This window comes from Falco rusticolus, chromosome 6 (genome assembly GCF_015220075.1).
Source record: "Falco rusticolus isolate bFalRus1 chromosome 6, bFalRus1.pri, whole genome shotgun sequence".
Taxonomy (NCBI): domain Eukaryota; kingdom Metazoa; phylum Chordata; class Aves; order Falconiformes; family Falconidae; genus Falco; species Falco rusticolus.
The window spans coordinates 54,001,756-54,012,137 of record NC_051192.1 but is presented as its reverse complement, the minus strand read 5'-3'; the positions used below and the strand labels follow the sequence as shown (position 1 = coordinate 54,012,137).

The 10,382-nt window shown below is 47.6% G+C and overlaps 1 protein-coding gene across 4 annotated transcripts; it reads right to left on the bottom strand.

Moving 5' to 3' along the window:
- Positions 1-338: 338 nt before the first annotated feature.
- On the bottom strand, positions 339-6,701 carry TP53I3 (tumor protein p53 inducible protein 3). 4 transcript variants are annotated; one of them, XM_037391512.1, is made up of 7 exons: positions 6,403-6,504; positions 5,372-5,584; positions 4,638-4,780; positions 3,697-3,964; positions 2,302-2,514; positions 1,498-1,694; positions 339-708 (listed from the first exon to the last, which is right to left on the bottom strand). In XM_037391512.1, exons 3-7 carry the CDS (start codon positions 4,773-4,775, stop codon positions 520-522), a joined length of 1,005 nt encoding a protein of 334 aa, XP_037247409.1. In that variant the 5' UTR covers positions 4,776-4,780; positions 5,372-5,584; positions 6,403-6,504; the 3' UTR covers positions 339-519. The 4 variants fall into 4 exon arrangements, with proteins under 4 accessions (XP_037247409.1, XP_037247408.1, XP_037247407.1 ...); XM_037391511.1 differs by having other exon boundaries at positions 5,385-5,584; XM_037391510.1 differs by lacking the exon at positions 5,372-5,584 and having other exon boundaries at positions 3,697-3,751; positions 6,403-6,701.
- Between the last annotated feature and the right edge of the window lie 3,681 nt (positions 6,702-10,382).

The window sequence follows — 10,382 nt, the reverse complement described above, 5'->3', positions numbered from 1 at the left end:
TCCCGGCATGCACCGCGCCGGGAGCGCCCGCCCGCCGCCAGGCCCCAGCCTCAGCCCGGGGTCGCCACGCCCCACGGCCGCAGGGCCGCCGCCGCTCCCCGCGGCAGAGAGGCGGTCCCGCCGCCGCCCCCCCGGCAGTGGGGGTCCCGCCGCCGCCGCCTCAGTGCCCGAGGAAGGGGCGCTGGGGGGGCGCAGGCGCCGCCATGTGAGGGCCGCTGTGAGGTGCGGGCCTGGCCCGCGGGCGGCGCCCAGCGCGGGGAGCAGCCGCCGGTGCCGGCAGTTTCTCCTGCGTGGGGGAGAGCTCGCCGGCGTTCTCTGACGCGATCAAGACATGATGCTAGAGCTGCACCGCGAACCGTTTTATTAAGCGCATCCTGTAAGGCGTTGCTTTAGCCCTCCTTTGTGGCATACTCCCACAAGAAATCATTCCAGACTGGGAAGCAGAAGTGGCAGATTCACTGCCTGTCAGACGCCCCTAATGATTCTGTCCCTGAAACCACTACAGCAGTAGGCCTTTCTTTAAGACGAAGCAGGCATTTTGATGACAATTTTACCAATATTCTTGTTTTCTTCCATGATCCTGTGTGCCTCTGCAATCTCGTGCAGAGGGCAAACGCTGTCGACAAATGGTTGGAGGTGAGGGGAGCTCCCTCCAGAAAAATATGGCAGCGCATCTTCTGTGAAGGCTTTCACCAGCCGTTCTTTATACTGAAGAAAAAAAGTATTTTGAAAGTTATTTGCAACCATTTCATTCACTGATGTTTCACTAAGCACTGTGTAAAAAATGAGCACAGTTCTCAAGGAGGTTCTGACATGTTCATAGTGAGATGGACATGTAAACATCTGGCAGGTGTAAATTACAAACAAGAAGAAAGCTTTTAGTTTTATTATATTATAATTGAATTAAATTCTCCAAAACAAGGGGTATAAGCACAATGCAGAACCATTTAAACTCAAACTGATAAAAGCTCTTGAGAACATTATGTATTAAACCATGGACAGAATCTATCCTAGGGCTCTGCACTGCTCTCTTTTACTGTAGTAACCTGAGAATTTTTCACATAAAGTGATTTGCCTGGGTAATTTCTGGGCATCCAAATGGCCTTGGTTTCTCCTTTAAAAAATGATCTAATAGACCTTTTTCTTTCCCACCCCCCAGACTAAATCATTGCTTCATCACTTGTGTTTTGTTTCTTCTTAGGCCAAGTCTTTAAGCACTCATGAAGTATGTTAAGAAGTCCTGGGTATCATTCCTCTGATTCTATAGTTGTAAAAGGGAGGCATTTAATAAAAATAGAAAAGGGAAATTATAACTTAATTTTGCAATGTTTTCCAAAGTATGCAGTAACAATTCAAGGTGGTGTTTTAGTAATAATAAGTTAGGTTCTGCTTTAACACTATATCAAAAGAAAGTAACACTGTATCTGTATCAAAAGAAAGTTCACCATCATCAATCTTAAGATCAAACTGTATACATTGTTGATAGCCATTACTTGCCTCCTTGTCTCGTGATCGTAATAGACTTGTATGGATGCTTGCTCTTCTGGAAAGCAGCCTTGCAAGCAAATCTCCATGTACTTCACCCCCACTCAGTAGTCCATAAACAATCCACCGGCCATCAGTACTCAGACAGTTGAGATTCTTCTCCCAGTATGAGCCACCAACACAGTCTAAAATAATATCTACCCCAGAACCTAAAGCAGAAACAGAAAAGATTTCAGCAATGTAGTTGAGCTGCATTAAAGGTAGGATAATTTCAGACAAAATTAAAACCTTTTTCTTTATAGGTACAGAATCAATTCTGCAATTCTTATTTAAATCTTTCTACTGAAATCAGGAATTGGCATGATTATTTGTAAAGAATTCTCGAATCAGGCATGAAAAAAGAATCGTTGTAGATATCCACATGCAGACTCCTCTGTAAACCATCCCAAACGCTTAGAAAAGCTAAATTTTTCTACCAGTAAGAGAATTAAGTTTTGGTCCTGTATTCAAACACTTACAAAGACAAGCGCGAGGATTTGGTCCCACAGTTCCTTGTGGAGGCAACAATAACAGGCAAGAATATTTATGCCCCAAATGAACACAAAGACAAAGAGTCTGTGCAGAAAACAGCACAACTAAACCAAGGAAAGGTATATTCTTCAGCTGAACAGGATGTTGGGTTGTGTTAACAGGGTCGTTACTGTCTGCTCCTTCACCGACTAAGGTGACAGTTGAAACTGAGTGTATGTGTGTGTATGTTAGGAGATGCCCACTCCTCCCCAGCTGTAACAGTGTCTTTTGTGTAGAGGTTCTTACCTTGAGTGAACGCTAAGACCTTTTCACTAAAATCTTCATTCTTGTAGTTGAACCCTGCAGCTGCTCCGGCCTTTGCTGTTGCCTTCAGTTTCTCTTGAGTTCCTGCTGTCACGATGGGAATAGCTTTTGCCAGTCTTACCAGCTGGATGGCTGCCATACCAACTCCACTAGCTCCGGCATGGATCAACACTCTCTCGTCCTTCTGTACTTTACCTGAAGGAGGACATAAGGGCAGTGGTTACCTTTTTGGCATCACCTCTGGTTTAAAACATGATCAGGGTGGAAAATACCAAAGAGGAAGCTGAAAGAGATGCCCTTGAGTGGGCTTTGTTTACATCTTCATACCCTTCATAAAAGAAAGAAATTCAGAACTGTGTGCAACAGGACTCCTTCTACCATCTTCAGTGGAATGGCTTTAACTTGGCCGTGTCCTGGTCCGGGCATCTGTGACCAAGCTGGTTAGGCGAGTGCAGTCAGCCTTTTTATACCGGGACTGTCCACTGCTACCAACAGAAAATGCACTTGGAGGATGTTAATACTGAGAAATCAGGCACTCAACAACACTCAGACTCAACCCAGAAGCACTCGGTAATGTTAAGGACCAGTTCTACCGATCATTTCACCATCTACCAGTTGCTTTAATGCATTTGTTTGTGTTCCACTGATTGATGGAAGTGAGGCACCAAGCAGTCCCGGAGACCTTGATCAAAGAGCCAAGGGAAGCGAGTCTGCATTTTGGGTAGTGAGGGAAGCTACTTGTTTGTAACTCCTGTCCTTTGGTGGAGTTGTAGATACTACTGCTGAAGAGGGTAGAAGGATAGTTGTCAACTGAGGGAAATCCCGGAAAGCACTTCTGTTAGTGCCTCATGAGCACATTTTCAAAATGAAGAGCGTGAGCTTACAATTGTTTTAAATCATCTCAGAGGGGATTTAACCTACAGTTAATGTCTCTGTGAAACAAGGTACAAGAAAATGTTGTTTACTGTAGGGCCACAGGCAATTAGTGAGAATATGATCATGCTTGCAGAAAAGTCAAATCTTTAGAAGTGGTATATGCATTTTCAGTTTAGAGAATGCATAAATTATTTCAGGGTTTGAGTTTAATGGGAATTGCCATGCGAGCTGAGAAATACAGATTAAAACAAAACTGACCATCTTTCTATATCCTTCCTTGTAAATATGCAGTCATCAGAATAAGTTGTGACTGAGGAGATGTGGTCGTTATTTCAGGATATGGAGTCTGGCATACCAGATTCTGATTCATGTGAATACAGCGACAGAGAAAACATTCTTTAAAGGCAAAGAGCATTCAGATGGAGGCAACAAAGAGGGGATTTCATAACAGAAAGGAGGACGAGCTGTTTTGCTGGATAGATTTGTGAATACGCCTCTCACCTACAAAATGCAGCAGCTGAAAGGCGGTTAACCAGGCTTCGGGAATGGCTGCAGCCTGAATAAAAGACATATCATTGGGAATCGGCATCAGGTAGCCTTCGGGTACTGTAACGTATTCTGCCTGGCCACCTCCAGAGAGCAGAGCCATCACTGCATCGCCAACCTTCCACCGGCCCTTGCAGCCAGGTCCAAGCCCAGCCACACTCCCAGCTGCTTCTAAGCCTAAAATATCACTTGCTCCTTTGGGGGGCGGATACTTCCCTCTCCTCTAAAACAAAAGAAAAGAGAGGGCAAGGAAGGAAAAGCCACACATCAATGACTGTAATGATCTGCAATATTTGATTCACATGCCTCCCAACTAAATTCCTACTTATTTAATCTTGATTTTGCAATGTGCAAATGTTCAAGTAATTTGAGGATCTTCCATCCTCTGGCAACACCTCTGTTTCCTTAAGTATGTTTTTTATTTAAAACTGTGTGCAAATTCAATTTGTTGTGAGTCCCCTTTGTCCAGACCAATCCATGGTGGGGAGGTATTATGGTCTCCAGTTGCAGAGCATGGCTTTCAGCTCAAATTAAAGCAGCTCAGACTTAAAAATCTGAATGTGATTTTTCCCCACTGGAATTGAGCCAGTGGAGCATTTCATGTTGACCTCAAATGTCCAGAGAATGGGCTAAGCATCTAGAAAGACCTGAGCTTTGGTTTTACATCTTGAAAGGCAACAGCCTTTCCATGCCACCCCAGCATTTCAGCGACCCAGGTAAAAACATTTATCTGCTGAATCAATAGACATTTCTTCTTTCAGCCCTATGAACTCTCCCATCCAAGTGCTCACCAGATCCAGTCTCTTTTAACTTTTCAAATTTGTCAAGACTTCTGATAGGGACTTGAAAAATCGGTGTCATTTTTAGGTGCATAAATCTCCTTAACATACACATACCTGGAGTAAATCAGCCCTATTCAGAGCACTGGCAGAGACCTTCACAAGAACTTCTCCTTCTCCTGGATGTGGTTTCATCACTTGTTTCACATAGAGATTTTCTGGGCCTCCTGGGCAATCAAAATAGGCTGCCAACATTTTATCTGTAAAAAAAAACCCCAAAACAACAACAAAACAACCCCAGCATGAATGGAGGCACACTTATGTGCAGCTGGAACATCTCAGTAATCAGTAACCACTCCACTCCGCAGACAACGCAAACTGTGAAGCAGTTCTAAGGAGGGCTGCCAGAGATAGCTGAGGGCTTAGCCTGCAGTGAAAAACATTATAATTGGGACACAATATACTGTTGCAAAAGCCATTTGACAAACCATGAAGATCCCCTTGCATCAACTCATAGGCTTTAACCCTGCACAGAGCCGTGTGTGGATCCAACAGTGCTGGCCACCCACCCACCTTCACTGTAAAATGTAACACACAAATAAAACCAACATCCTTTGCTCTCGACTTCCTGCATGATTAGGGCCCAGTGCTCAGCCGACTAAAGGACACAGGTCCTTAAAATGGTAGACACAAATGGCATTTTAAAACCCTCAGCAGAAAGAGCCTTCCTTTATCTGAGACATCTAAAACCATCTAAGTGCTGCTTTCAGCCCATAGACTTGAAGATCCGTAATGGCACAATGGTGATCTAGCGCAAATGAAAGACAACAAATGGTTTTAAAAGTTCCTACTTATTTCCCTTGCCTCAGCAGGTGATTGCTGTGTGCCTGCTTTGCTCCGGTGGAGGGTCCCACTGCTGCAGGAGTCTCTGAGGTAACTCCTCAGACACTGTTCCTGGGTTCCTGCTTTTGGCACCGCTAGTTGTTGAGATGGGCTGGGATATCAAGCCTCCTCCCACCCGGCAAAATCAAATCTGGAGCAGTCTTCCCTCTTCCCCCTGCGTGCTGGGTGGAAGGAGAGGAGAAGAGAATCACAACAGGAACCGCCGTGTTACTTCCGGAGAGCTGGTACTGTACGGAATACAGTATAGGGCTGCCACCCAAAGGCATGTGCAGGGTGGGCTGCAAGCCAGAGCCTCTCTTCAACTAAACAGCATTGTGGGATAGACCACCAGGCCCTCTGTAAAAATCACTTGCATTATGCTATCTGCACAGGAAAAGCTAAGTGCATGCTTAATTATTTGTGGTAAGACTGCACGTGTGGAAGGATAAACACCCTGAAACCCCGGGAATGTAAAACCCCACGGGGTGGTGCTCTATGGCTATTTTATGGTGAATAAACATCCAATGATTCCTACAAAATGTAACCTAAAGGCTTTTCTTTCTGAGGCTGGCTGGCTGTTTTCAGCTGAACTGTTTAATCCAGTTACACAAAATTTGTATTAGCACAGAAATCTAGTGGGAAGCCCACCAGATTCCACCTCATAACAGCTGCTTCTGCTCTCTTAACTGTGTCCAAATTCAGTCAATTAAAATTAAAATGCGGAAGAAGCTTTGGTCCCACTCACAACACAGTTCACTGAACTGCATTTTTATAAAGGCTTGTCTTTGTTGCTAGAAGCAGACCCACAAAAATATTTTTAAAAGAAATACATTGTGGATCCGAATACGTACATCGCTCTCAAACGCACAGAAAAACACAGGAATTAAAAACCAAGTTTCCAACCAACTGCAACAACTCCAGACTGTCCGATCTGCCAGCAATGGCCCCAAACAGCAATTTAAAGATGCTATGTGGCTCCAGAGCACAATTTGTGACTCACCTTTTTCCTGAAAGAAGGAAGGACATTCTCCTACACCAAACCCAGCGTCTCCCCCAGAACAGAGTCTGATCCCTGTTCCTCCTCTCCCAGTTCCTCCTCTCCCAGCTCTGCCCTTGCAGTCAGCTATTCCCCAGCAAGTCAGGGGGTGGAACAGAGCGAGGTTGGGTTTTACTTTGGTGGGACAGACTTGAGCAGAATCAGAAATATTAGTACATCTCACCATTATTTCTACCCACCGATATGATTTATTCCACGGAGTGAGGCAGGAACCTGCTTTCCCCTTTGGCACTGAGGCGGAGATCTGCTGCTCCCCCCCCCGGCACACAGGGAGGTTTGGCCTAACGCCTGTGCTGTGCCCATTTGCTGCGCGTGCGTGTATTTGTATGTTCTCGGGCACAGCACTGAACTGCTGTTCTGATTTCTGAACTCTTGAGTAGTGCAGACCCAATTAACTTAAATTGCATTAAGGGCACGTGAGCTGTGACAGCCCTGTTGCTGTATATCCGCCTGAGGAGGCTTTATTGTGCTCTCTTCCGTAAGACGGCAGCGTGCAGCGTTCAGTTTCCTGGTTCGTCAGCGCCGTGCATTACTACCTGGTGTTCTAGCTGCCCGATCGCATCTCTTTGTTCAGCTTTGCTGTGTCCCCCAGAAGGAGAAGGATCAGATCATGCCTTTCTCTGTGCCCTAGTCACCAAGGCTTGAGTATTGGAGTTGTCAGGGAATAAAACAGACAGTTCAGAGTATTTAAAAACGATAAATCATATGTCTGCCCATGTGTGGGATTCGTTGTGGATTGTTTTCCTATCAATTTTGAGATTTTTGGATTCAGGCTTTTGAACTCTTTGAAACTAATCTAGAATCAAATATAGCTAAAAATTATTTTGTTCTCACATGACTCAAAGAGCTAATAATTTGTTTCTGCAGATGAAAAGATCATGGAGCCTGGTCTTCTTGGGACTGCTCTTGTTTGATGCCCTGTAGTACTCACGGTCTGATTCAGGCCTGGTAGTCACACAGTCCCTCCTGCCCAGCCCTCACAGAACTGTGCAGTCCTCTAGAGTTTAAAATAACTGTTTGTAGCAGTCAATGAAAATACAAACTGACATGTTAAAAATATTTTTTATTTGTAGCATTCAAAGATACTGAACAATCTGAAAATCTGTTAATGTAATGATTTCCTTTGTCCTTTGGGTCTGTGATGCTACGCATAGTTGTAACACTATTAGAGAAACTGCTTTGCTTAGTGAGATTAGTGATATTCTTATTTGGAAACAGGATAAAAGACAACATTAGAGAGATTAAGCAGAGCATCTTAAACCAAATCTTGATGGTATCACTTTCAGTTCAGTTAAGAAACCTAGATGATAGATGCATAGGGTAGTCTCTCTGGGCAGCGAGCCCTCAAGCGTTCTTGAAAAAACAGAAGGAAACTCAGCAGTTGGAATGTTGCAAAGCAGCAGTTTCTTGCTTAGATTGGACAATGCTTCAGACTTGCATACTTTATTTCCTTGTGAGCAGTCCTTCTGAGGCAGATGAAGTTCAAGTTTTCTGCTGATTCAGCTACTTGTCTCTAAAGTAGTCCACTATAGTAGCACAAGGAAGTACATTTGGAAAATCTAAAAAATCAACCATGATAAAAATCATATACAGAACTGCTATAATGGAGATGCTTTTTTTCAAGTTCAACTCCACCTCTGACTGCACTGTACTCAAAAGAAGACAGCAGTATTTCTAGCTGAACATTTAAAAATACTAATATTAATATTCATGAGGTATTATCTGTTCTAAAGCATAAACACTGAGCACTTTAAATAATTTTCAGAAATCTCTTGTAACATGCAAAGAAAACTACTTTGTTTTCTTTTTGTAAAGAAATCATCGAGAACAGCAAGAATAAAGTCCAGAGAATACATGTTGTCAAAACTGCTGCACATCTGGCCCTGGAAACACTTAGACCTTAGACTTTACTCAGGAACTGTGGCCAACTATGGACAATGTGACTATTTGCAAAACAAAATAACTTGTGTGGAAATTGTTACAGGATTTTGCAAGTGTTGGCATTGTTTTGCCATCTTCCAACTTTACACTTTCTGCCTTCCTCCTGTGGCAGCAGGGCAGTTAGTATCGACTATGACATGGCTCCTGAATTCATTACTGAGCCAGCTGGCCAGACATGGGGCTAAATGACACAATGACACCTTGTGGATCTACTTCAGCCCCATTGGTAGTACAACAGAAAAACAGTAGGATAGAGCTAGTATACATTTATTGCACTGGCTTTGGTAATGGCTTGTTATGATAAGTAATACTTTAAAAGCCACAGCTGGTTTTGTGCATCACGTGTACTTCGTATAGTTGAAAATGTTCAGAACGTCATGATTTTAGTACTAGTTTTTGTCCTAATCCTGTTGGCACGTTGAAATTGACATACAGTTGAGGTAGTTTTGCTTGCTTTTCTCTGTCAGAAAACCCCAAACCCAAAAACGCTTTTGAAATGTGTATGGGTGAGTACATATGGGCTTCATCTGTTGTAACGCTCTACTGTGGAAGTTAAAGCAGCTGGTGTAAGGCCAAACATTGCAAAATTTTGAATGTTGCTTGTCTGTTGCATGCCTAGGGTTGTTAATGAATGTTCACAATAAATTGCAGGTATTGGTATTCTTAAAAGCACACTTCTTGTAGGAAGAGGCAGCGTTCTTTTTTCCCCCTGCTTGTGTCTATGATAACATGCGGGTGTGTGCAGGAACCTGGCTGGGAGGGAAGCCATGTTATACACACTTAAGAATTTGTGCAAATTTCCAATCGTTTGCTGTGAACGAAGCGTGAGCTCAGTCATAAGCTTCTGTGGGCCTTCAGCTTGCATGGAATGGAGCTGCCTTCGGGCCGGCGCCCGAGTTTGCTCATTTCAGTCCAGTGGCTTCTGTCGGCCGCGGCAGGGGGGCGATGAGGCCAGCGGGGAGGCTATTGATCGCAGGTCGGTGCCTGGCAGGGACGGCAGCGACTGCATTTTGAAGAACGGCTCCGGCAGATGTGTGAAGCGCTTGGGCGCAGCTGTTGGAGCCGCCGCGCGTGGGCACGGAGCGCGGGTGCCGTTTCCGCGCCTGTTGTACGAAGAGCTGGAAAGAAACGCGGGCGAAGACAGCAGGCGGGGGTGGCGGTGCTCGGGGCTGCGGGCCCGGGGGGGCAGCGCTGCGGCCAGGGGGCGGCCCCGCAGCCCGGCGAGCCCCTGCGGGCGGCGGCCGGGGCGCGGCTCGGCGCTTTGTTCGCCGGAGCGGGGCCGTGCGCGGCCACGGCGCCCGGCAGCGCGCGTGCGAGCGGGCGGGCGTGCGCGCCGCCCCGGCGGCGGCGGGACGAGGGTCTTTTCGTGCCGGGGAGGGGCCGCGCGCCGCCTTCCCCCCGGCCGTAACGGCGGGAGCGGGACGCGACCCCGGGCGGCGCCCGGCGCGCAGCTGCTTCGGCGCTTCCGCGCAGCGGCGGGGCCGGCTTCCAGAGCCCTCCTCGCAGGGGCGAGCGCGCTTGTGCCGGCTCCTCGAGTGCGCCCCCCGCCCCCCGTACACCCCTCCTGCGGGGGCTGATGGTTCACAAACGTAGCTCGTCCCCGGCTGACGTTCCCGGAGACGGGAGCCTGGCGGCGGAGCAGCCCAGCCCAGCTGGGTGCCAGCTCCCGCGCCGGCCAGCGGCGGCGGCGCTCGGCGCAGACCACCGCGGGGGAATGCTGCCCCTCCGCCCCGCGCTGCTGCCCAAGCGCTACCGAGGCGGCTCGGCTCCGCGCTCGCGGCCGGGCCGCGCGGCCGCCCGAGCGGCGGCGGGAGGAGGCGGCGGCGGCGGCGGGCGCGGCGGAGGCGGCGGCGTGGGGGCCCCGGCGGCGGGCCCGCGCGGCGGCGGCGGCGGGGCGGGCCGGGTGCCGGTCCGGCGGCGCGGGCCGGGGTCGCCGCGGGCTGCCCGGAGGGGGGCGGAGCAGGAGCTGCGCGAGCCGCCGC

What these genes read in the sequence shown, in the direction of transcription:
- TP53I3 (XM_037391509.1), bottom strand. Translation starts at nt 6,625, where the DNA reads ATGGTGAGATGTACTAATATTTCTGATTCTGCTCAAGTCTGTCCCACC. An exon ending in ATAGGGCTGATTTACTCCAG is followed by an intron (nt 3,965 to 4,637) that starts GTATGTGTATGT and finishes CTTTTGTTTTAG; the next exon opens with AGGAGAGGGAAGTATCCGCC. An exon ending in GGTCTTAGCGTTCACTCAAG is followed by an intron (nt 1,695 to 2,301) that starts GTAAGAACCTCT and finishes TTTCTGCTTTAG; the next exon opens with GTTCTGGGGTAGATATTATT.